Genomic DNA, 26337 nt, shown 5'->3' on the forward strand with positions numbered 1-26337 from the left:
TCTCGCGGAAAGACTGAACATTCGTGAAGATGCTCTGTGGGCGTGGCTTAAGGCCTCCGTTGTGTATAGTGTCCGCTAAGTTTAGCGGTCAGGGTTTTTCCTCTCCGTGGAAGGAGTCTTCTTCTTTTTATTTTTTTTTGCATCTCACTTCCGTGTTTGCTGTTTCTCCACGAAAAGCTTGATATCACTCTCCCCCCAAAAAGCATACAAGAAATCAAGTAGGTAACTAATTTATCCAGCCCTTTTACAAGTACGGGTACTAATGCCGTCGGCTAAAATAACAAGTTGTGGTGTTTTAGCGTATTATAAACGCGGTTAACCGATAGGTCAGCTTTGTAATGGCGACGTTTTTATATTAAAAAGCCGCTAACGGTTAGCCATAACCTACATATCAAAGAACTTATATCATATAAAATCCACATTATAACAGGGTTGCTATGGGTGGCATAGCAGTTATTAATCATGAGGACGACCTACTCACAACTGGTCTAGTCTGACCAGGATGACATCTAAGTAAATAGCCTAAACATTGGTTAAAGCAGGAGAACTGTCAGTTACCTGGCTTCCACCAATGTCATGTCCTAAATATTGTCTAACTAAGCATGGGGGGGGGGGGAACTACAGAGTAACTAAACGTGGTGTTAATATTTCTGGCCATGTGGCCATATTACCTTGAGCTGTTATTGTAACCTATCCTATCTTATATAAGCTTATGTTTCTGAAAATAGATTTGTGAACTTGCTAATAGTGCTAACAGTCACGAGGTTTGTGTTGGATATGCCACACCCAGTCATATGCTTCTAGTGTCTCAGTAATAACAGATGCTCTCTAATGTGTTTACATTTTATTCTGTAGGTGTTACTTCCAAGATGGCTATGGTAAAGAGTGGCTGGCTTCATCGACAAAGTGAGTATCCAGACAAATTAAAGGAAAAACATGAATGCTTGACCTCCACAGTAATGGATCTATTAGTGTTTATGCTGTAAGTGGGGGCAATTGTGTGGTTTAGATGACCTGTATCCTACAATGAAACATTTTTAGCCTGATAGTAGTGATGAGATATTAAAATGATAACACAGGAGACTTTGGATCTCAACCTAATCGCAGAATATTTGTTGGAAGAATGATATTTCATTACTCCAGTAAAGAGGGGTCTTTTTTTCTTTTCATTTGTCACCCATCTATAAGAAAACAATATAGCCATAAATATGTCATATACTCATATGGTTAAGAGGATGTCACATTAAAAATAAACAAACTACCTTTTACTATGTCAGGTACCATACTGCGTCGATGGAAAAGAAACTGGTTTGACTTATGGGCTGACGGACGACTTGTGTTCTACAACGATCAACAACGGTGCGACATGGAGGACGACATCCACATGAGGGTCAACTGCATTAACATCCGCAACTCCGCTGGATGTCAGGGTACATGTCTTACGCTTAATGTTGATCTCATGCGGCTGATCCCTGTGCTATTATTACCCACCTCTTTGCACTAATTTTAAATGTTTCACCACCCCACTTGCATTTTTAGAGCTGAACCCACCGGAGGGAAAGACGCGTGATGCTTTGTTCCAGATAGTGTGCAGAGATGGACGGGTCATCAGCCTGTGTGCAGACAGTGCAGATGATGCTCTGTAAGACTGCACATACACACCGAGTCATAAAATTAATTAGATATATTTGAGTACAGGTAATTAGAACAGACATTTTTAACTCAAGATGACATAATGTGTTGCAGGGCATGGACAATGGCACTTCAAGATGCCAGAGTTAATATGGTGAGATTTTTATACATTATTTAAAGTTAGTGTTGTTGGAACTGACAGTCTGTCATTTTCTGTCACATTACCTGAATAAGCTCTGAATAAAGCTGAACTAAGAGTGACTTGAGCACAGCAGAAGAACTGTCCTCCTGGGAGGAAAACTGGATATTTTGTTTATTGTTTTCACTTATCTTAATGTTATGTGCTTGAGTTTTTTTGGTGTTGGCAAGCTTCAGTTGCTGATTTTTGTTATTTGATATTTTTAGGTGGTCACTGCTCCTCAGATCGGCTTTGCACAGGAGGTGATTGCATCTGCTCCTCCCCCCTACTCGGAATATCCTCCCCAACCGGTGAAAAACAGTATTAATACATCTCTTTTCATGTTCATAACTGAATAAAATTACTTTTTCAGGTCTAAAGTCTTTTATGAAAATAGTGCTACTTACAACATTTGTCTGTGGTTTAGCATGACTATCACAAGTGAAAATCAACTCGGTGATTAATGTAAAACAAAACAAAAACCAACAAATCCAGTCTTTCTTCTATAAGCCATCTAATACAAAGGGTTTATTAATACAGTAACATCCTTTGTGTCACTTTGTTAAATGTAATTTTTTTTGCCAGGTTTATGCCCCAGGCCCATATGGAGACTACACTGCACCGCCCCCACAGGCCACACAGGTCGTATACTCTGCTGATGGGCAGCCCTACACAGTTGCTTATCCTTATCAATACCAAGGTAAACAGCTGGACATTGCCCACCACTAGTTTATAGGAATCCTGGGAGCTCTGAATTAGAATAGAATAGAATAGTCCATTATTGTCACTGTAGATGTACAACAAAATTGTGGACTAACTAAACTCTGACCTAAATTTGATTGTCGACAAGCGGACAACTTCACAATATGCATATCCATAATGCAGTAAAGTAGCTGGATTTGATCCTTATAAAAGAAGTCTTCAGTATAAAAGTAAAAACTTACCACTTTGAAAGGCCTAATATTTGTTTATCAGTAACTGGCTCATTTCAGAACGTGACTGAACTTAGTGGTTGTCAACATACTTCTGAGATTAGTAATTACCAGTGCTGTCATGCTGATGCTTAACAAGAGTATTACATACCATCTTAGTTACTATAAGAACATTTGCTCATTAACAAATAGAAAAACATGCAGCTTAGTCTAAAATCTTTATTAGTTTTTCAGGTACTTAGATGAAAATGTATCGTGGACTTTAAATTCATTCTTAAACAAATGGGTCACAAAAACCCATCTAGATGTTCTTATTTGTGACCAGAGGATAAAGTGAAAAGGTAGAATAGTTTAACAGAGTTTAAATTGTATGAACTTACCATCATAAAACTTGTGTTTTGTAGGTGGGTACGTTGCTCCTGGAGTGAACCATGTCATCATTCGGGAGCGACAGCGTGACGATGGAGGAGATGTGGCTTTGGGCATGCTCGCTGGAGCGGCAACCGGTTTAGCACTCGGCTCTCTCTTCTCTGTATTCTAGCGTCAGAACTAATGTACTTCTAGCAGCCAGTGACTCCCTCCCCCTGTATTTATATGGCCTCTTCTCTGTATCATCACGTGAGTTAGAATGAAACGTGTCTGTTTGGCTACATCTATCTCACGCACAATTGTGATGTGCAGTGAATTACTCACCATGTATTCTCAGCACTTTCAAATACAGTCTATGTTGCTGTTTACCAACATCTTTGTGTTATCTGAATATGAATATTCTTAACCAAAAAACATAATGTAATATAAGCATTACTTAATTTTCAAAGTTGTCAAAATGACAGAAAAGGCACTACTCCTTTCATGCACGTTTCAGGTTCTCTCCTGTCAATTTGCTTCCACTTCACGGTGCACAGATGTTTTTTTTTGTGTGTTAATTTCCATTTACTGTATGTTTTTCTATTTTAATGTTTTGTTGTTTTGATTGTGAATTTGCATCGTATCTTTGACTCCTGAGGTAATTAGTGATGAAGGTAGCTTCAGATGAGTATAGTTTTCTGAGGGACCCGTGTGATGAACATTGGTTTGATTATATAGTCTGTTATATTGTAACCCTGGCATTTACATGAAGTGAAATGGGACATCACTCCTTAAGATTTATAAGTGCTTGGTTTATGTTTTTTTCATTGGCAGCTTTTCAATCATACCTTTGATTTAAAGTGTTTTTTTTTAAATCTCCATAGACTTAAAAACCCTTAGCAGGTAAATCTCTTGAGACATTTCACTTGACTAGGACCCTTTTTCCTCAGCATATAAATTATGACCGCTTTTAAAATCCAAACTTCTGCTCAATAGAAAACATTTTGGTCTACATTTCAAACAGATTTTTTCATCACTACTGACACTGAATTAAGAGATGTATAAGAAATGTTTTGCAAGCAGCTTATTGATGTAATTTTTTCTACAAGTCTTAATTTGTTTGTTGCTGTGAAATTAATATTCACTTATCATATAAGGAAATTAAATTGTGATTTACACTGCATTAGAAATATAGAAAGATGATAGTTAACTAAGAGATGTATTTTAACAAATAAACATATTTACAAAGTTAATGTTTTCATTCCTTTATTTAGCCCTGAGACTTCTGTTCACAGAACATATCCAGTAGAATACAAGAAAAGTGCAAGTTGACCTTTTTTTTTTTTTTATCAATGTAACCCCTGCAAACCCAAAGTAAATTCTTAAATACATTTAAAACCCAAAGGCAACACAGCTAGAGCATAATCATTTATAAATAAGTCAGAACATAACGAGAACACAGTAAAGTGTCAGTAATCTAACAGGAGAAGGCTGAAAGAAAATGTGCAACGGCACATCAGAATTAAGAAATCCTTTCATTTTCTCTACATCAGTTTAAATCCCAGAAGATCCTTTTGGAAGCCATTAATGATTTGTATGTAGTGAAAAAAAGATTGCCAGTGTTCACAGACTTCATTGCATAAATTCCTGTTAAATGTCAACCACAACACCAGTTCTGTTAATCAAAGTATTTTAATCTGCCTTAGACTACATAAAGTATGTAGTGATGGAAAGATGCCAGGATCTACCCACTGTAGCCGTTGCACATACTTTTCTAACAGTGATGCAGTTTCAGAAAAAACGCTTCAGTTTGAAATATAATAAAAAAAAGCCCTTAAAAAACATAACGTAAACACAAGCCTCGGTGGATCGATAGATTAACGTGGCTGAAAGAGGCGATTCCTCAACTGGTTGGTTGATTTTTAAAAAAAAAGAAGATCTATGATTGTGACAAAAGGATAAATGTTTTTTGTCAGCTGTAAGACTGATTTGCTGTAACCACTGGCCCATTAAACCTGTGACATTTTCCACCATTTTTGACACAGCAGTTGAAAAGGCGAATCAAATGATCTGAAGCGTAACTGAGAGTAAAGATAGTTGTTAAGTGCAGTCCTATTTTTGAGTACAAAGATATTATTAGCCTTCTTGACCAAAATCTTCAGTAAACTTCTTCAGCTTCTCCAAGTCCTGCTCGTTCACCGTAGGCTTGGTGTTGCTTTGTGACCTCAGCATGTCAGCCTGTATAGAGAACAGATTAGATTACAGTCACTGGGTTTGTCAATAACAGAGAGAGAGAACTGACAGAGACAGATTGCGATTCATTGTTAACCACAATGAAGGAAAAAAAAAACATTTCATAATTGTTCACTGACTTTGATGGTGCCTTCTGGTCAATTTCATCCACAAGCAAAACACTGTTAAATGCCAGTAAGCTGCTGTTATGTGACCAAGAACTAACAAGAGGGCTAAGAACCCAATAACCTGTAACTGAAGATTTTTTTCTCTGAGCAATAATAATGTATGATGCAAGCAGAATCCTGACAATCAGCAGGATCCAACCAGCAAACACTGTGTCACTGGCAAGTCAAATATGCAAATGTTAAATTCATTTCAATGTAAAGCATTGAAAATGATGGGTAACAGTATCTATGCTAACTGCTTAGACTCCTCTCTATAACATTACAAAAATGTACAAAACAGACTATTTTTTTTTCCAGAAAGCTGACTCTGTTCATCTGGTTTCAGTGAGAGAAATGTTTAGTCACTCATTCGAGATGCATTTTAGAAAAATCTAACATTTTCAGCCACCAAAAATGACTTTGTTAACCTTTCAGCTCTCGGTTACATTTTGCTGGGCTGGATTAATTTTCTATCCAGTGGGTGTAGTCTTCCGAATATCAACTGCTGAAAGAGCCCTTTTCTTACCATGGATACAACTGGCTCTAGAAGTTTCTCTCCAGGGACCTCCATCCATGTCATTTCAATGGAGTTGGGCTCTCCAGGTGAGCACGGAGTCAGCAGGTCATCGACCACAACGCCAGGATTGTTCCATGTTGACCCTCGAACCTGAATTAGTATGGGCATAAGGACAGGAATAAAAAATTATAAAAAGAAACACCACACAGTGCTGCCTCCCTCTGGTTAAATTTATATTTTAGATTGATAAGTTTATTATGAGCTGGGATAGTCTCCAACAGCTATAAGGATAAGTGGAAGTGGATAGAAGTTTATTTTGGAGTTACAAGAAAGACTCCTGCCCAAAGAATGAGCTTCAAGAACAGTTGCAGACATAAAAAACAAGTTAAAGGCATAAACTTGATATGCATACAATTAAAGTACATGCCTGACTGTTTATTGTGAGTAGCCATGTGTCTCAAAACACAAATTTGGGGAAGAAGTCACAATGCCTTTAACCAGCTAATCCCAAATGACCACTCCTCTGTCAAACACACCCAAGCCTATAAAAAGGCACTACAGCTTTGGAGAAAATTACATCTGTAAGAATGCCACGACTGGTACAATCTGACTGGGATCTTCCCACTGGAATGCTGGAGGCAGGGTGAACCACCAGACAAATCAACTCCACAGAAAACCAGTGGAGTCATTTTAGTAACAGAGTAAAACATGTAATCCTCAGCAGCAACTCAGAGCAACAGTGACTGAAGAGTAAGCTGCCATCCCACAGGATGACACCTGACCATGAGGAGGCATATTTCAGCCAAAGTCAGGGCAGATGGGGGGTACACTAATTATGGATTGCCTTTTTTTGTAACCTGCAGTTATATTACACACAATATATAGTGATATATCACATTTGGCCATTTTTTGGTCTTTTTTCCACATTGGTTTTATCACTGATTAAGTTAAAAGGTAATGACAAGCAATATATGAGTGCTGATTTGCATATAACACAAACTACACCAGTGCATTTGCAAAGAAATGTGGTGGTGCGTTTTTAAATTCTTTGAGTACAGTTGTATGTAAAGATGAGATAAGCACCTTGTCAGGTGTATGAATTTCAAGTATGACAGTTAGTTTGATTTTGGAATAATATACTTCCACTGGATCCCTGAACCAGGTTTTCTTGCATTTAGAAATATGACAAAAAGAGCATGTCAAGCAACAGTTACTGTGGTTTTACCCTTTTGAAGTGCGTGGCTGTCTGAACCTTCCTGACTGGCTGCATCAGGGCATCCCTGACAATTATACTGATGTCAGCTCCGGAGTAGCCATCTGTCTTTTTGCCCAGAGTCACGAAATCCGCTTCTGTCAGGTTATTGGGGGTGGAGCCCAGATGCAGTTTGAACATGGAGGAGCGGGCATGTTCCTCCGGCAGAGGAATGTAGATTCGCTTTTCAAACCTGAGACACAAACGAGCATTAAACCTCTTAAATCCTGGTTGTTAGCCCAAAAACACTGATGAACAGTACTTGGTAATATAAGAGGTGATTAGGTAAGTAAAAGTAAGTAAAATGTATTTATATGGCGCTTTTCACAGATAAAAAAGGTAGGGATCATTTGTATAATAACAAGTGGATCTGACCTTCTCCTGATAGCTGAGTCCAGCGACCATGGTATATTAGTTGCACCCAGGACAAGGATTCCATCATTATCATTACCAACACCTGAGAGGAGAAAAGAGTTGCACAATATGTCAACTGAGCACTCAATATTTTCAGGTTTTTGTGATTTTGCTGTAACAAAATAAAGAAAAAAATAGGTGACTCTGGGCTGCGGGCTGTTACAGATGATTTTTAGACAAATAAATACTTAAAACAATCAGTTGTCATGAATAACTGAACTATGAGCCATTGTTCATGACACTTCTTATCGTCTTTCCAGCTGTTGGTTCAAATCTGTAAGTATGTTCTTTCTCACCCTGCATCTGAACGAGGAACTCCGTCTTGATTCTGCGAGCTGCTTCACTCTCATTCTCGCTCCTGGAGCCACAGAGGGAGTCGATCTCATCAATGAAAATGATTGATGGTTTGTGTTCTCTGGCTAAAGAGAACAAGTTCTTCACCAACCTAAAGACAGATAGAAGTGGAAAAAATAGATCCATTTTTCTTGACAGTAACTTTGTCATAGTCTTAATTTTGCCACTATGTAAAGAACTTGGGCTTCACTTTTCACTTTCTCCTAGCCACTTAGACACAAGATCAGAGGATGAGATTGAGAAGAAGGTGGAATTGTTAGCTTCTGTGGCCACGGCTTTGGCCAAGTAGGACTTTCCTGTTCCTGGAGGCCCAAACAAAAGGATCCCCCGCCAGGGTGTTCTCTTGCCTACAAAAGAAGTTTCAGTCTTTAAAAAAACAAGGAAACGAAAAACTTCACTTTCACAAAACCTTTTCACAAAAAAAAAAAAAAATCCCTGCCTGTAAACAGATGTGGGAATTTGATTGGCAGGATAACAGCTTCTTTAAGGGCTTCTTTGGCTCCTTCGAGTCCAGCTACATCGTCCCACTTTATGTTTGGCTTTTCCATAACAATGGCACCTATAAAATAAATGAGGTTCAGAAATACCAACACATTTGGCTTTTCAAGAAATTGTATGTCCGTGATATGCACCTGACAGTTGATTTTGGAACTTCTTTTTTTCTTGGTCTTCACCTTCATCACTTTCATTCCTAAAAGGTGGTGGTGGGGAGAGGGGGAGGTCGGGGGGGTTATAAGCATAGGGCAAGAAAAAGACAGAACACTTCTGTAGAACAATGTAGAACCCATGGGAGTAAGAATAAAAATAAACTTAGTAAAGAATATTACAAATTAATTGTAAAAATAAAAAGCTGTACAGATCCACCTAAATTCGGGAATCATCCTTTCTTTACAAACTACTGACTAATGATTCTCTTATGTGTGACTTCTAAATCAGAACACCAGGTGGCACACTTTACCAACAAAGGCAGAGCCACATGTAAACCAAAATTCAACAAGAAAAACATGTTTAGATAGTGACACTATGTCACTTACACCTTTATAACAATTTTACAGCAACAGTCACAGAGTTAGACACTTCTGGGGAAATTATGACAAAGATTCAAAGAATAAATACAGTTAGGTCTAGGGCTGTGCGATATGACCAAAATCTCATATCCCGATATAAGAATTCTATCGTCCCGATAACAATATAAATCACACAAATGTAACATTTTCTGTAAATTCTGTGAATCTCGGGCAGCTCGTCTTGTGTGAAGTGTTTCCAGCTGTGCGTCATGTAGCTGGAGTCGAGTGTTTTAACCGATGCATGAAACGATACATTTTTAGACATAAGTGGTAACAGGCGCCATTTTCTTTGTATTTATTACACGGCGTGCTGCGGGGAAAAGCTTGTTCTAACGTTTGAGTCTAAGGTTTATTTTTTAGCACCTGTCGGCTCTTTTTTACTTCTCATCCGTAAATAATCTGCTCTTTCATGTGATTCAGTTTATTTTGAAAAGTCTCAACAGGATCTTGAGCTTTATTGTGAAAGGTTTATGTGGAACATAAACAAGCGGACACGCGATGGTTTTACCGTCGTTGTTGCTAACCACAACGCATAAAAACAGGCGCTGTGGTTATATTAAATGTAAGAGAAAGAGAGAACTTTAAGAAATTAATATAGCCACTACAGTGACCATCAAAACGATGAAAAAATATTGCCGTAAACAGTTTATTTTGCGACACCACGAAACAAACGATAGCGTAAAATGAAACGATAGATGTTTTTATATCGTCATATATATCGTTATATCGAACAGCCCTAGTTAGGTCCATATATATTTGGACACTAACTTACAGCCAAACCCAGGCGTTTACTAAAGCAAAGATGTGTAATAATCTTGAATGGCCAAGTCAGTGACCTGATCTTAACCAAAACAAGCATCCATTTCACTTGTTGTAGACTAAACTTTGAACAGAAAGGCTCACAAACAGCAACTGAAATCAGTGCAGTAAAGTCTGGGCAGAGCATTAAAAAGGAGGAAACCCAGCATCTGGTGATGTCCATGACTTCAGGCTGTATTTGCCAGAAAAAGATTTTCAACCAAGTATTAGAAATGAACATTTTAGTTTCAGTTATTTAATTTGTCCAATTACTTTTGAGTTGTATTACAAAATGCTTTAATTCCTCAAAGTATTATGCAGTATTTTTGTTCAACCCACTAAATTAAAGCTGCTGAAGTTAAATAGAGATCAGAGCAGTTGGAGATTAAGAAATCCCATCCTTAGACCTTTTTTTTTAATAAGACTGAGCTAATCACACAGCAATGCTGCAGATGATGAAAAGACATTTCTTTGGTAAGTCGTGTTATACCCCAGATGGAACCGAGCACATCAAGTAATAACTCTGTATTTCAGTGGTTAAAATATTATGTAAAAGTGTTTATATGTAATGCATTTCAATAATAAAGCATAACTGGCAGAACAACCTGTCTGATGTGTATACAAGTGAGTGTGATTAAGTTATAGCGACCGGCTGACATCTGCAGGTGATTTAACAACTGTAAAGGTAAGTGGGTCGTCATGCAAAATGTAAGAGCAACACTTCAACAGATAAATAATAAATAAAAATTCAGAGGCTTCAAATTCATTAACATACATGTCCTGCTGCCTTCAGCTGAATGGAAAGGTTTAACGAACTGAATGAGACATTTTTCATGCAGTATAAAAACGCTGTTGACATTAAATTACTTACTCATCCATTTATAGATAAATACAGGCTGGTTTACAGATGTTCCTGCTTCAGCTGCATTAAATGTTCATTAAATGCATCTGCTGACTGGAAAGTGATTCATTATAATGGTTTATTTACGCGTTATACATAAGTATTTACTGTTGAACAACTGTTCCAATAACTTTGCTTGTTTTTATTGATTCAATCCGCAAAGTGGATGCAGATTGAGCAATGTGCTTCTGAGCAAACGATTGTGAGAGTAAAGTTTAAGACTCAAAGAAAGTCAGCTGAATTTACAATGAGGCAAAAACATTTTAAAATATCTGTCACAGATCTAACTTTAAATTGAATAAATAAATGGATATATATTTGTACACATTTAAACTGATCTCTGTCTCAGTCCGTTAAAAAAAAATGCACATAGAATTTCAAGACAACTAACAATAACTCTCAACTTTGTCCATTATTCAGACCAAATTAGATTTAGCTTTCCTTTCAGGAAATTACCCAGCCTGCAGAACAAAGTCTAAACTGTAAACAAAGCAACAAACATTGTGAAATGGACTCAGATTTATTGATTGCTCCTACCCTTTGTCACCAGACTCTTTGACGGGTTTGGCTGGAGGAGCATTCTCTTTCTTCTTCAGATATTGCTTCAGTTGCTCAGCTCTGTCCAGGTAGTCAGCACACTTTGCCCTGATGCTCTGCTTCGCCCGATCGCCTTGGGCCTCATCTGCAACGCAAAAACTGACTTAGATCATTCATGCGGAACCGAAGTGGAGTTTAAAACAGCACAAAGGATGTACAAATCTAACAGTGGTACAAGTTTCTCACACTTCACAACATGAAGAAAGTATTGCACTGCGTGCTGATAACATCTGAGGGCCTCTTCATAGTTTTTGGCCTTGTCTTCCTCTGCGGCCTTGCTGGCCAAATCTATAGCTTTCTGAAAACAAACAAGATGAAACAGAAGGATTTATTACACATTTATAGAACTTATATGAATTTTTTTGGTTCTTGTTTGTGCTTCTTGTTTGGTCATATATGCAGGTAAGTCATTTAGCATGGTGGGGCGATCGTGGCATAAGAGTTGGCAGTTCATCTTGTAATCAGAAGGTTGCTGGTTCCAACAGCCTCAGTCGTTGTGTCCTTGGGCAAGACACTTCACCAAGACACTTCACCTGTTGCCTACTAGTGGTGGTCAGAGGGCCTGGTGGCACCAGTGTCCGGCAACCTCGCCTCTGTCAGTGTGCCCCAGGATGGCTGTGGCTACAATGAAGCTTTCCATCACCAGTGTGTGAATGTGTGTGTGAATGGGTGGATGACTGAATGTGTAAAGCGCTTTGGGGTCCTTAGGTACTAGTAAAGTGCTATACAAATACAGGCCATTTACCATTTACCATTTTAAACGTATAAAATACACTTAAAAAAGATAGTATTCAAAAGTATTACTAACACCATAAATTAAAATTCTAAATTGTGGTGTCCTGTGATTACATATGCAGCATTTTAAAATTAGACATAATTATTCTATATTGATAATTCAGTCTAGGCTGTTCCATCCAATGGGTGGGGTCTTACTAGAAACACCTCAGGGCCAAAAAAGAAGAAAACAAGAAAATGATTACATAAATGTTATACATACACAGGCCTCCTTGTACATCATATTTGTTCCGTTTGTGAAATACTGGGTATTTTGGGGGATATTAAAGCTACTTCAGTGACTTGCTAACAGTTCATGGATATCTTAAACAATGAGCCAAGTTGTGTTTTTGTTGTTTTTGCTATCCATAGCAACAATTACCTGTACAGTTTAAGTTATACATTGTTTTCTAATTGTAAAAAGTACAACTCTGCCCATTTAAATTCCCTGAGACAGAAACAAAGTAGCAAAAAGCTAACTTTTATGTAAATAAAGTAATTTAGTACTTTACTTTCCTACTTTTCATCACGGGAAAAGGGAAAACACCTAGAAAATGTTTCACTATGGGAGAATAAAGCCCCAACTAAATATTGTTAGAGTTTCTTAATCTATGAAGCATTAGTAGTGATTTACACTCCTTACGCAGTAGTGCCTGTTTTTTCCCCATTACTTATAATTGAATTTATGGCTAAATACATTCAAGTTGGCTTATTGTTTGTCTCTAAATTAGACATTCATACAATATAAAATCCCTAGTTGCTTATTTAATAAAAGGCTGAGTTTATTAAAAGCCGAGTTAACATCTCTTTGATTTGGGCAGTCTTATGTAATCATTGTTAGTAAATGTCTGCCACTTACCTGTAAATTACCGCCCGCCATTAGATGTTTTTCTGTCGGTCAAAGTTTAGTATTTGACTTTAAATAAAACCGTAAACTCGCTCACGTCTTCTTTTTCTCTATTAGCTATCACATATGGTTTACTGTCGAACAACTTTAGAAGCCAAACATCCCAAGTGTCTCTCTTCCGCATAAACAAGAGCTCCAGTCACTTCCGCGATGGCCACGTGACATGAAGTAGCTTAACAGCGGCTGTAATTTCTCGTATTTCATCCGTACATTTGAAAGTTATTTTAATTAATAGAACTTACCATATTAACGTGTACGTTCATAACCGCTTTAACGTTTTTGAGGGAAAAAACGGAATTACTGTAATTAAATCACAGCACAGGTGAGCTACAGGTGTCTGTTAATAGGGGTAATAGTGACCTCTAGTGGGTATTCGTCACATAACTAGTACATCCATCCATCCATCCATCTTCATCCGCTTTATCCGGGGCCGGGTCGCGGGGGCAGCAGCCTAAGAAAAGAGGCCCAGACCTCCCTCTCCCCAGCCACCTCCTCCAGCTCATCCGGGGGAACACCAAGGCGTTCCCAGGCCAGCCGAGAGATATAATCTCTCCAGCGTGTCCTGGGTCTGCCCCGGGGCCTCCTCCCGGTGGGACATGCCTGGAACACCTCACCCAGGAGGCGCCCAGGGGGCATCCTTGTCAGATGCCCAAACCACCTCAGCTGGCTCCTTTCGACGTGGAGCAGCAGCGGCTCTACTCTGAGCCCCTCCCGGATGGCCGAACTTCTCACCCTATCTCTAAGGGAGATGCCAGCCACCCTTCGGAGGAAGCTCATTTCCGCCGCTTGTATCCGCGATCTCGTCCTTTCGGTCACTACCCACAGCTCGTGGCCATAGGTGAGGGTAGGGACGTAGATCGACCGGTAAATTGAGAGCTTCGCTTTTACACTCAGCTCCCTCTTCACCACGACGGACCGGTGCAGCGTCTGCATTACTGCAGCTGCAGCCCCAATCCGTCTGTCGATCTCCGGCTCCCTTCTCCCATCACTCGCGAACAAGACCCCGAGATACTTAAACTCCTCCACTTGGGGCAAGACCTCATCCCCGACCCGGAGTGGGCACTCCACCCTTTTCCGGCTGAGAACCATGGCCTCAGATTTGGAGGTGCATAACTAGTACACCATTGTATTATTAAAACGTGTATGTAATATCAGATCCTTATTTTATCATGATTGCTCATTTTCCAACCACAAATAAAATGTAATTTTTCAAAAAATATTACACATCCACACAGATACTCCTGCATTAATAAATAAAATTACACTCTATTACATTTATTAAAAAGGCAAATAAAGAGTGCAAAATATATAGAAATCTGACAACACTTGGGATAAACACAAATAAACAGGAGACCAGTAGGGGATGATGCACAAATGTTTTTTGTGTTGCGCTATACTTTGTCCAGGTTTGTTCGGCATACGACAGCTTAATTTCAACCAAAAGCAAGCACCGTGTACAGTACATGTTGTAATTGGGCGGATTGGACACTTGTTTTCTTTCCCCCTCCTTACACAGACAGGCGTGAAGGCAGGAATCTGTGCCATTATCAGCTGTGTCCATTCAGGATTTTTGGACGTAAAACCTTAAGGATGCGATCATTCTTTGTCAGATCTGCAGGGAGTTCACTATTCTGCAAAAGATACATGGGAAACACTTTGATTATAATATCTAATGAGATTATATTATATTATACTTAGGTTGTCTGCTGTTTGTCTGCTAGCCCACCTTATTGAGTAGCGTTGGGTCAGCATTCGCTCCAAGTAGCAGCAGAACAGATTGAAGATTTCCACTCATAACAGCAGCATGAAGGGCAGTATAGCCATTCTGTAGACAAGACACAAATATGAACTACCCTTCTTTAATATTATTACTTTTCCTTTAATAGTATCTGGCATTTCACAAGCATGCATCTTCCTTTTCTTGTTCGGCATTAGATTACAAGATTGATTAACAGCTCTAATATTGGGACACTAAATAAAAAGAAAGAGCCAGCAGCCAGATAGTTTAATGCAAAAAATGGAAATGGGGATGGCAGGTACACTGACTTTCTTTTTGTGTCTTTTTGGAAGAGAGCTGTCTCTGTAACCATGTTTCAGGCCTGTCAGCCATGATCCACTCTGACTGCCCGGCTGCCCACGGAGGAAATTCATCTGATTGTTAGTGGAGCTGGATATAGAGCCTCTGAACCAGTGTTCCTTGCTATTTGAGCGCTGAGCTACTCGTGATGTGGGTGGTATTTTTGGGTTTGTCTGACACTACTAGTAATATGTTTTTAATAGTATTTATTTGATAGTTTAGCTTTGTTGAGATCCTCTTTTGTTCTGTTTATGATCAGTTGGAAATGTAATACCTAACTTACTTAAAACAATTTTTTTTATCTAGGTATAAAATTTAGCACCGCTATTTTGGTTTGACACTATAGGTCTATTCATTTTTTCCTAGACAGTGATTTTTATTGTTATTATTATTTTTATTTGATTTTCTTTTTACTGATTACATTCCAACAGTAATGTCATGTGCTGTACATACAAGTTACTCATTTCTACATAAAGATATCAGTGCTGTTGGTTTTTTTAAAAAACCTTTTTATTATTAATGTCCATGTATAAAAAATTATATTATTATATCACTGTTGTATATGGTATTAGATTTAGCTATTAGCCATTTTCCATCTGCAATCCCTGGGAATGTAAACACAGCTTTACCTGCCCAGGGATGTTGTTTCTTTGGATCCATAGTTTGCAAATATTTTTAAGTTACTCTCTGTGCTTCTACTGATGTCAAATCTTCAAATCTTTACAAAGAGGAAATCACTATCTTGACTTTGTCTAAGCGGGTAACATCCATCCTACAAAACATGCAAAATCTATCTACGAGCCCACACACTGTGTTTGTGCCAGACTATTTTTTTGGTGTTGCAGAAAAGCTTTAGAGCTTGACAAGTTGTGCCTTAACCATAGCTATTTCCCAAAACAGACATCTACAGCAGCATGTTTTACCTTAAGAAGGCCAAGTGATGGAGAAAATTTGAGGAGTTCCTCAATGACGCCATTGTGGCCTTTCAGCGCTGCTTTGAACAGCGCTGTTGATCCATCCTTGAAAGACACAAAAAAAGCAGACAATTGTTAAAATTGTCACAAAAATCATGAGTCCATTTTCAGTCACTCACATCCTTAAAAGCCTTTGACTATATCACGTTTCCCACCAACAGTTAATCTCTCATCCAACTTTGAAATGTTAAATATAAGTGTAAGTATCTGCATACAGTTGCAAATTCAATCTATATGTCAATATAATTACAAATCAAAAACCCTTCATGATAAAATGTTTCTATAAAGACAGATCGCAGCCTCCTAGTCTTATGTAATGTCACACTTTCCACACTGCAGAATGGCAGGAATCAATAGTAAAAATCCCTTTATGTACACTTAGATGTACTTTATTAATCCTAAAAGATCAATGTACTTGTCTGTCAGCATCCCGATCAGCACCGCGTAAGAGCAGCACCTTCACCACCTCACTGTGACCCATTTGGGCTGACATCCACAGGGGGGCAGTGCCATCCTGGAGGAGTTGATGAAGAGGGGGGTTGTAGGTATTGAGGGACAATTAGCAGGAGTAGGTGACAAGATGTTTAGAGCTCTGTTTTAAAGAGGCAGAGTTTGGTGAGGACATTACCTCCCTTGCTTGGTTGACCTTGGCACCGGATGACAGCAACTGACGAATCACAGTCACATGACCCTCTTGGGCAGCAAGGAAAAGAGGGGTGGCACCATCCTGCAAAACAAGAATTACCTCACACTAGATTTTCAAAATCTGCTTGGAAAATCTTCCAATTAGGCATAGACTACATCACTAAAACAAGATTCCATCAGTACTATTTATAAGCACATTTTTGTGTAAGCAGGTTGTTTTTCCATGGCACCAAGGAAACACACAGTTATCCTGCCCAGTATGATTCATGTCTGACTCAGCAGTCTGCAGAAACCTGAGAGGCTGGATTCCAGTTGCTGAGACAATGTGTGCAGCTAACCATTGTGTTTCTGACAGACAAATAGACTTAACAGACAGGACAGTGACGGCGTACTGAGAGTGAGAGGCTGCAGACGTAAATGCAAAGAGCCTCACGTTCAGCTGGTCGTGAGCATTGGCTCCATTTTTCAGCAGGATGTCCACCACTTTGGAGTGACCGTACTGAGATGCGACAGTGAGAGCTGTGCCACCATCCTGCCACATAAACACACATGGATGCACAAGAATGACTAAAGTGTTCGGCAACAACAAAAACATCTTTAAAGTCACAGCAGCACTGTTTGTGCATTGCTGCCTCTTTATCTCCACATTTTGAAGTCTGATGATAGCACTGAAGCATTCTCCTTCACACCCAGTATTCTAAAGGCCATGATACACATCATTGAACCCTGTTGCATACCTTTGTCTGGAATTCAGTGGAGGCACCGAATTCAAAGAGGAGCTTTACAACTTCATGGTGTCCTTGCTGGGAGGAGAAGAACAAAGCGGTAGAACCTGTCTGGAAAGTTAAAAAAAAAGACACCGCTGTTTACCTCAACTTTATATTGTGTTATTGTGTTGTGTACACAATATAACCTTTCATGAATATCTGACATGAGGAATAGAATAAATAAGTGTCCAATTGGGGGAATTTTGCTGCACATATGGCCGTGTTTTCTTACAAATAAGATTCTACTCAAGCATAAAACTAACATTATAGAAAGTTTTATTTGGCAGGAAAAAAACAGAAAAAAAACTTAGCACAAAGGTTGAAATATAACCAAAGTGTAGGGCAGACAGTTAATGAGGAATATATGCACCAAACCTATAGCAGCAACTTGCTGTAGCTTCCCAGTGAAACACCAGCCGGTTAGCATAAGAACGGTTGGAAAAAGGAAGAAAACTACCTTGGTGACCTACTGCCTGTAGGTGAGAGAAATCTGCGTATAAACACATCCAAAAGATACTAAATTGATAGACTACACTCATTGGCCTCTTTGTTGTTCAACTGCTTATTGACAAAAATATTGAATGAGCCAATTACATGGCAGCGACTCAATCTTTTTAGGTACGTAGACCTGTTAAAGTTCAAATCAAGAAAGTCAATTTAAGTTACTTTGTGTAAGTATTTTTTTTAAAAACTGCAGATTTCCTGGGATTTTCTGGCACAGTCATCTCTAGGGTTTACAGAGAATGGTCCCAAAAAAAAAAGAGCAAGCAGCAAGACCTCTGACATCAACAAAGAATTGCTTTGTTGATGTCAGAGGTCAGATTAAATGGCCAGATTGCTTTGGGCTGAAACCAAGGCAACTGTAGCTCAAATAATCACTTGTTACAACTAAGGCGTTCAGGGTAGCAAAGGTTGCATAAATATGTTGTGCATCTCTGAACACAAAACCTTAACTTTTAAGCAGATAGGCCACAGCAGCGGGTGCTAGTTCTATCAGCTATGAACAGGTAATTGAAGCAACAATTCACATAGGCTCACCAAAATAGGACAACAGTCTGCTGTAACTTTCAGAATGTAGAGTTAGAATTTAGTACGAACAACAACAGCATGGATCCATTTCTGCCTTTTTACTCAAACAACCTCTAGTTGAGTCACAGGATCCCAATCCAATAAAACACCTTCGGGATGTGGTAGAACTGGACATTTGTATCACGGATGTCATATCTGGAGTGACTTTAACGCTGTCATGCCAATAGAGAGCAAAATCTCTTAGGAATGTTTCCAAGGCAAAAGGGGGTCCAACCCAGAACTACCAAGGTGTAACTAATCAAGTGGTCAGAGGGTGTATAAACAAATTTAAAGCTCATGAATTTACATAATACAAGATCTTAAGACATTATTTACCAGATGATGAAGTACTGGCTTAGCGTAGCACAACTGCTGGACAAAGGGAGCAAAGCTAGCCTGGGTCTTCCAGCAGAACAATCCACATATGCACACCTTGGCTCAGTAATTAACAGTTAAAGGCACAGTGTTCCAGACATGGTGGAAGTCTAGTCCTAGACTAAAAACTTTATTCAGTTTAAAACTTCAATATTTTTCATTTGGTCTGGACGAATTTGTAATCCATGTCTGGAAAACTGGAAAGTGTAAAAACAACAATTAGTGGGTTTTAAGAAGCTATGTGCCAGCAGGGGTGTAGTGACCTTCTAAATTCACCAGCGGTAGCAGACAGTGAGTTTCCTTAGCTCAGCACAAAGGCTGGACAAAGGGGGTAAAGCTAGCATGAGTATGCTTCCATTGAAATAAGATAAATCCATCTGTCAACACATCTATATTTAAAGCCTGGACAGTCAACATCTGTCAAGTTCATTCACTAATATCGTATTTGCCTAATTCTGACAATGTAAAAACACCTTTACCCACACTTTATGTTTTGGAGTCTGTAAGAGTATTTAGTTAATTCATTGGGTTTCATTTCCCCAGCATACCTCTCTTTGGTAGTTGATATCAGCCCCTTGCATGATAAGCTCTTTAACACAGTCATAATGGCCGCTGTATGATGCCACCATCAGCGCTGTTGTTCCATACTGGAAAGAAACATTAATCAGCATATTTGTTTTGTTGCAATGACCTGGTAAACAGTGTAGTGAAGGCAGGGATGAAACCACAAAATTCTGCATATTTCTGGCTTAACATGCAAAACTTTCAACTGTTTATAGGACAAAGAGAGAGAGAGAGAGAAAACAATTAATGGATGAGGAATTGTGATGGTACACACATGCACTACATAAACCCCACAGGTAAGGCTTGAAGCTTTCTGTGTCCCTACCACAGGTGGAATATGGTTAAAGTGTGCATCTGAGCAGCCACAGCATGCAGTGTCCATACACTGTCTCTGCAGTCTGCGTCCACTCGCCCGCTGTTGAGTAGCAGTTGAAGCAGAGCCAAGTTCCCCTTCCTCGCTGCCCAAAACACAGCATTAGCCAGGGGTGTTTCCTTCTGGAGGATAAATACACACAACAACACAAAAACTGACCTTAAAGTTACCATTAGAGCATTAGGAATGCTGAGAGCAGACAGTAAGGACAGCAGAGTGCATCCAGGTGTTACTGTTCAGTGTGGTGATGCACCTGAATATGAATGACAGGTGAGTCATCAATAAAGTGTGCCAAGAGATTAATAATCATATTTATGACATCACATCACATCACATCTCAGCCAAAGTTAGGGTTTAAAGTTTGTACTAACTTTAAGTCTTTACCATAAAATCTAACAAGTTACTCATGAATAATGGGGACTTGCTTTTTGTCCTCAGAAGAGGGGGACATGTCCCAAATGTGCGTAAAATGATTTGTTTCCTCTCAGTACCGGTAATAAAGGTGTGTGGGCATACTTGTGCACGCACATTCACGTGCACGCTAGTACCACGGGCCGTTTGACATGCTATTACATCAGCAAATCCGGATGCACACATGACTCTATGATCGCACAGGCCAGTAAGCAGCCATTCAAATGTCAGAGCAAGTGTTACCTCACCGGGCTCACAGTGAAACACACCGGATCGTTCAATAACCCCCAAATAAACAAGTCTGCACTTCAATTACCTTATTGCGGCCCTCTCAGGCTGCGTGCACAGAATGATGGACGGAGAAAGCTGGTTTACCTTGAAAGACATCCTGCAGACCTCATTCGTGACTCATACTTCTTCCTGCGCACTCATTCATTAGACGAGATGCTGAGCGCCACTCGCCTGTTTTTGCCGCACTGACTTTGGGTGTTGGCGGCGCCCGATCGCGGACATAATAACTGGGAGGCACAAAGTCAGCTGAGCTCATCCTCTGCAGTGAGTCCTGCGAGGGAGCAACACCGTGGGCCAGCAGAGGGCGCTGCTGCTCACACTGATGAACTGTATATAAATATAGATTTATGGCGTGAAGCCATGGCTATTAAGCAACCTACATTTACTCAATACTGCACTTAAGAGTAATTTTAAAGCATTTGTGTTTTACTATACTCCACTGTAACCTACATTTCTGGAAAAAAAATACTTCGCCTTTTACTCCACTATTGACATACATATAAGGAGATCATTGTTAAAAATTAAACCAAGGATCTAATCTTAAAGTCTAAATAAATGAAATAAACTATAATTATTATTATTAATAATAATAATAAATAATTAATAATGTGGTTCGTGTTTAAAACGTTAAAACTTTGAACAAGTGAGCAAAGATTTGGAGCAACTGAAAAAAAATCCCTCTCTGTTAAGCCCTTGTATTGATCTTGGGGATTTTTCTCTGAAACTTTCTGTTTGTGTTTTAGTCCTAAATTATTTCAGAGAGCAAAAGTCTGCTGTGGTTATCCTTAGTTCACATTTCTAAGAAAGAAAGGATAAATCCCTCATCTTCTCAGAACAAAGATCCAAAATGTCCAAACAGAATACAAATTTGTGTAGCAGAACTTTGCTAAAATAAACTATTATACCGAGTATGAATGACTTAAAATGAAGCCGAATATAGCAGTGAAATCCTGCTTACACAACGGATCTGTATGCCTGCAAGCTCTGTGCTTTTGGTTACGTTTTAACTACTGTTTATTGTATGCACTCTTGAATGCAGAAATGTTACCCTCAGCTTTCTTACATCAGTTCACTGGCACTTTTATTTAGATAAAGTTCCCCTTTCACAGTTTGTTTTGCACAGTTATGTGACGGTTGTTGTGCTCAATTATAAACCAGTATTTGAGGGATTTACACAACTGCTGCTTTAGCTGTCTCTAAATGATTACAGCACTATGGCCAAGGAGGAGCATGATAAGCATCTTGTTTTTGTTGACTAATGTCCTTCTCAGCTGCTGTCATGAGTGTTGATTTAGGGTTTAACTTAAAGTATAGTAGTAACATGTACTTACTGACAAGCTTTATAAGGCAGGTCCGTTTCGGTGTCACTGTTCAGAGTTGCTCTCAGAATATGGGACCAAAACAGACTCACATGCATGAAGGTAAGCTGACCAGAGCTTTCTGTTTAATATCAAAAGAACAACTAATCTTATATAATCTTAAATGTCTCTTTTATATGTTGGTTTGTTCTATAAAATCCCTTAAGTCTATTTTCACTGTTGATTTTTAAAGAAACTAACCTAAGCTAACATAAGCTCAGAGAACACTTTTTATATTGACTAGATTTCCATTTTTCTTTTGATTGATAATACAGTTGCAGTCAGAGGGCTCATGAGGCCATCCTTTCAACATGATATGATGAAATATGATGAATTTTGAATATACACAATGCAACTGTGCAATGCTCTGGTCCTTCTAGTCCAGCAGGCCAGCTTTCTGCTGAAAGCTGCTCTGCTGTCCATCCTGCTGAGTGGCCTGCAGCACGTGCTGGCAGACTCAGATGAGGAGGGCCCGACTGAGTGGCAGATCTGGAAAAGCAGATATGGCATAAGCTATGATGAATTAGTGAGACAGCCTCCACATCTAAAATCCTCACAACAACAATAAGTGCAAATGTTTTCTAACGAAAAATCCACATGTTCTCTAATTTATTCGAGTTTTTCTTTCGTGTGCTTTTCCTGTGTTAACCATCAGGATGACATGGAAAGGAGAGTCATCTGGGAGGGGAATAAGCAGTTGATTGAAGAAAACAACCGAAGGTTTCTCATGGGGATGAAGTCATTCAGTATGGCTATGAACAGATATGGAGACCTAGTAAGGAGTATTGTTTTGTTCTAGTAGAATTTAGTAGTAGAGTAGAAGTGTTTTGTTTCAACAAAGAACTTAACCGGAGTTAACCAGCTCCTAAATGTACATACTATTTTCCACAAAGACCTTAAAAAAAAAGAATTGTCTGATTAATTGCTGTAACAAACTGTGAATACTGTGAAAAAAGTTGTTTTACATTTGCAGACACAACAAGAATACCGGGTTTTGCAAGGTGCCAAGATGAATGCTCAGTTTGTAAAGAGAGGGAAAGAAGTCTCAGCTCGAAGACTGCGTAACATTGCAAGGCATTTAGATGGCTATGCTGTTGACTACAGAAACATGGGTTTTGTGACTGAGGTTAAAGATCAGGTAAGACTGTCCCTCCATCACATGAGTGGGTATATTCAGACTGAATCACAATCAGATCTTTGTTTTAAATGTTCTTTGCAGGGCTTTTGTGGGTCATGCTGGGCCTTCAGCACTACGGGAGCTATAGAGGCACAGCTGTACAAAAAGACAGGTCAGCTGATATCCTTGAGCGAACAAAACTTAGTGGATTGTTCTAAATCCTTTGGTACCTATGGGTGCAGTGGTGCCTGGATGGCCAATGCTTATGACTATGTGGTCAGCAACGGGCTGGAGTCTTCAAACACCTACCCATACACCTCAGTGGTAGGACTCTGCTGTCTTATCCTACATCATAAAAAAGTAAATAATTCTGCGGACATGCTGCGGTTAACATTTATTTCTCTTAACAGGACACTCAGCCATGTTTCTATGACAGCAGGCTTGCAGTTGCTCACATCAGGGACTACAGGTTCATTCCCAGGGGAGATGAGCAAGCTATGGCTGATGCTCTGGCAACTATTGGACCAATAACAGTTGCTGTTGATGCAGATCATGCAAGCTTCCTGTTCTACAGCTCAGGTTAACTGCCTTAAAAATTACAATTATGTTATTTTAAGTCAATTTTGATAAGAAGAGGACTTTTTAAACTCAAAGCTGCTATAATGAGAATTTTTAGATTAACAAAGCCACATTAAGCCACATATGAAAAGAGTGACAAAGTTCAACTTTGTTGTTGTTAGTTGTTTTTGTTCTCATTGTATGGCAGCTATTTTTTTCAGCAAAAAAGCTTTGATAATCCCATCGGATACTCAGCAACAGTGAGCAGACAAACAAAGTTAGCAACTATCTTGGGGACACAACAAGGCTTTTAGTAACTAAAGACCCAGAAATTCCCATTAGAAGTTGTTGGAGATTGAACTAAATGCTAAACAGGACTTATTATGGTAATTTTCAGCTTCATGTTTTTTATTTTTGGAGTCTAATTGAGTAACTTTGCATGATTAATGGTTCAAGATGAGCCTCATTTCTCTTATACTGGTGCTCTGGTTCAAAAATTGCCTTTAAAAAGTGCAATTTAAGCACCTCCCCCGTAAAAACCATATTCCCTTTAGGTTAACTTTATTCTGAGTTGCCTACACCTCACAAACATAAAATGTGAAGAGCATGTGGGTTGCTCGTCAGTTTTCACAACCCAAGCTGTGTGCCATACCGAGGATATCCTCTTCTTCACATCATACAGATCCAAGAATAAAAAAACTTCTCCAAGCAAAAAGCTTACATTTACAGGACCTCATTTTTTAAAAATTTGGGCATTTTATGTATAAGAAGCCACCATGTAAAAAGTAAGAAATACCACAAGTAATGTTCCCTAACAACTGGTCACTAAGAATTTTCCATCTCTGAGTTAAGGGTTATTCTATGTTACTGTTGTGTTATCAGTTTGTTTTTGCTTCCCACAAATTTCCAAAAGTCAGTTCAGTAAGTAGGTTCATGTTTCCTTTGCAGGAATATATGATGAGCCCAACTGCAACCCCAATAATCTGAATCATGCAGTGCTGCTGGTCGGTTATGGCTCACAAGAAGGCCAAGACTACTGGATCATCAAGAACAGGTTTGTTCAATATTGTTGAAAGAAAAAGATAGCATCTGACCAAAACCTCCACTTTTTGTCACCTAAAAATGTCTTTTCCCCCCCAATAGTTGGGGAACTGGCTGGGGTGAAGGCGGCTATATGCGAATCGTCCGGAATGGCCAAAACGCTTGTGGCCTCGCCAGCTACGCCTTGTACCCTATTCTATGATTTAATAAGATGTGGCAGTCTCAAGGCTACGCTCTTCCATTGGACCTCATCTCCCCAAAACAACAGTCAGTGCTCATACAGCCCAAATCACCTTTCTGACAGTTTAGTAAACGTTTATGAAAAGTTGAAACCTTTTAATAATGAACATGTCGCTTCTCTCAGGGACATCTTTGTGAGGTAAATAAATATAATAAAATAACTTTTTTAAAGGAATGCAACCCTGTTTCCAAAAAAGGTTTGTGCATTGAGCAGAATACAATGATTTACAAATCACGTTATGTTTGCAATGTTATTGCTCTTTGAAAAATGTGTGATTAATACCAGGGTCACCTTCAGCAACTCAAAAGATTAGAGCCGCTTTTGATATTTTCACTGGCTGATAGGACTAAATTGGAAGCAGACCAGTTTAGATTTGAACTCTTGCTGTTGCATTATGTGCAAAATGTAGTTTGTCAAAGTCTTACCTGAAACAGACATCCTCTAGATGGCGATATTGCTCCAAAACCTTTAGATGTTGTCCAAAATTAGTGGAGCCTTTGCCCTGTGCAGTAATGCCCCCCACCCTCAACATATCATCATATACTGGATTTTGTTTTGTTTTTGTTGCCCTCCTTTTTGTGTGACCTTCATTCATAGACTTTGTGTTAAACATAGATGTAGTTTCTTAGTCTGAAAAGTGAATTCAGAGTGAAAGTAACTAAAATCTCCATTCTTTCTAACAGCCAGAAGGGGGCGACTCTTCTGGTTTAAAAAAGAACTCAAAATTTTACAGAAGTCAGTAGGAAAATGGTCCTCGGCTCCTGTGTTCTGTAACCTCAATAAACACTTTCCTCATGGATTAATGGGCTACCTTATACACACTAACATATAGATTTTGTAGATTAGACCATATAAAGCAAATCAGGGTACCCTGTGTAAGCAATATTAATCACAGTTTATTTGTAACTTTCATTGCCAGACTGCAACTTTTTGATATTTTTGTTAGGCTGAAATGAGAAAAAATTGAAAATCTGGTCGCAGCAGATGTCTGCCCCTCCCTGAGCCTGGTTCTGCTGGAGGTTTCTTCCTGTTAAAAGGGAGTTTTTCCTTCCCACTGTCGCCAAAGTGCTTGCTCATAGGGGGTAATATGATTGTTGGGTTTTTCTCTGTATCTATGAAGTGCCTTGAGGCGACTTTTGTTGTGATTTGGCGCTATATAAATAAAATTGAATTGAATTGAATTGAATTGAATTAAAAAGAAAAAACGGAGCCTGCCCTCAACAAGAATCTGTGAACAAACAGAACAAATGTAATGGTTATTTTAAAAGTGAGTGCAAATAAAACTTTTACATCTGTGTTTTTTTTGTTTCTGTTTGATATTTTTGGTACTCCTGTTTGCTTTAATAAACAACAAAGTGATTTGTTCAAGATTCATTTGTCGCTTATTTCACACACTGCATCTTCCTT

General features: G+C 39.0%; 4 protein-coding genes across 9 annotated transcripts; 2 read left to right on the forward strand and 2 right to left on the reverse strand.

Moving 5' to 3' along the window:
- Positions 1 to 28: 28 nt before the first annotated feature.
- plekhb2 (pleckstrin homology domain containing, family B (evectins) member 2) lies at positions 29 to 5026 on the forward strand. 2 transcript variants are annotated; one of them, XM_085150383.1, is made up of 8 exons: positions 29 to 222; positions 856 to 906; positions 1278 to 1430; positions 1540 to 1642; positions 1747 to 1786; positions 2038 to 2121; positions 2396 to 2510; positions 3147 to 5026. In XM_085150383.1, the coding sequence occupies exons 2-8, from the start codon at positions 870 to 872 to the stop codon at positions 3281 to 3283; spliced, it is 669 nt and encodes a 222-aa protein (XP_085006509.1). In that variant the 5' UTR covers positions 29 to 222; positions 856 to 869; the 3' UTR covers positions 3284 to 5026. The 2 variants fall into 2 exon arrangements, with proteins under 2 accessions (XP_085006509.1, XP_085006508.1); XM_085150382.1 differs by having other exon boundaries at positions 30 to 218.
- Positions 5019 to 13193, reverse strand: LOC146490963 (vacuolar protein sorting-associated protein 4B-like). The gene is made up of 11 exons (XM_085150372.1): positions 13023 to 13193; positions 11576 to 11687; positions 11330 to 11474; positions 8659 to 8717; positions 8466 to 8585; positions 8217 to 8373; positions 7969 to 8117; positions 7634 to 7715; positions 7232 to 7451; positions 6016 to 6156; positions 5019 to 5328 (listed from the first exon to the last, which is right to left on the reverse strand). The coding sequence occupies exons 1-11, from the start codon at positions 13041 to 13043 to the stop codon at positions 5227 to 5229; spliced, it is 1308 nt and encodes a 435-aa protein (XP_085006498.1). The 5' UTR covers positions 13044 to 13193; the 3' UTR covers positions 5019 to 5226.
- Positions 13194 to 14320: 1127 nt separating this feature from the next.
- On the reverse strand, positions 14321 to 20910 carry ankrd29 (ankyrin repeat domain 29). Of its 4 annotated transcripts, XM_085150374.1 has the most exons (10): positions 20700 to 20910; positions 19925 to 20035; positions 19525 to 19623; positions 17504 to 17602; positions 17200 to 17298; positions 16750 to 16848; positions 16537 to 16635; positions 16071 to 16166; positions 14797 to 14895; positions 14325 to 14701 (listed from the first exon to the last, which is right to left on the reverse strand). In XM_085150374.1, the coding sequence occupies exons 1-10, from the start codon at positions 20709 to 20711 to the stop codon at positions 14618 to 14620; spliced, it is 897 nt and encodes a 298-aa protein (XP_085006500.1). In that variant the 5' UTR covers positions 20712 to 20910; the 3' UTR covers positions 14325 to 14617. The 4 variants fall into 4 exon arrangements, with proteins under 4 accessions (XP_085006501.1, XP_085006502.1, XP_085006500.1 ...); XM_085150375.1 differs by lacking the exon at positions 20700 to 20910 and having other exon boundaries at positions 14321 to 14701; positions 19815 to 20066; XM_085150376.1 differs by lacking the exon at positions 20700 to 20910 and having other exon boundaries at positions 14323 to 14701; positions 19866 to 20066.
- A 1038-nt stretch (positions 20911 to 21948) lies between these two features.
- On the forward strand, positions 21949 to 26121 carry cts12 (cathepsin 12). Of its 2 annotated transcripts, XM_085150692.1 has the most exons (8): positions 21949 to 22036; positions 22354 to 22499; positions 22629 to 22748; positions 22947 to 23111; positions 23193 to 23414; positions 23501 to 23669; positions 24597 to 24702; positions 24792 to 26121. In XM_085150692.1, exons 1-8 carry the CDS (start codon positions 22006 to 22008, stop codon positions 24889 to 24891), a joined length of 1059 nt encoding a protein of 352 aa, XP_085006818.1. In that variant the 5' UTR covers positions 21949 to 22005; the 3' UTR covers positions 24892 to 26121. The 2 variants fall into 2 exon arrangements, with proteins under 2 accessions (XP_085006818.1, XP_085006819.1); XM_085150693.1 differs by lacking the exon at positions 22354 to 22499 and having other exon boundaries at positions 21978 to 22036.
- Positions 26122 to 26337: the final 216 nt, after the last annotated feature.

This window comes from Neolamprologus multifasciatus, chromosome 23 (assembly GCF_963576455.1).
Source record: "Neolamprologus multifasciatus chromosome 23, fNeoMul1.2, whole genome shotgun sequence".
Taxonomy (NCBI): Eukaryota; Metazoa; Chordata; class Actinopteri; order Cichliformes; family Cichlidae; genus Neolamprologus; species Neolamprologus multifasciatus.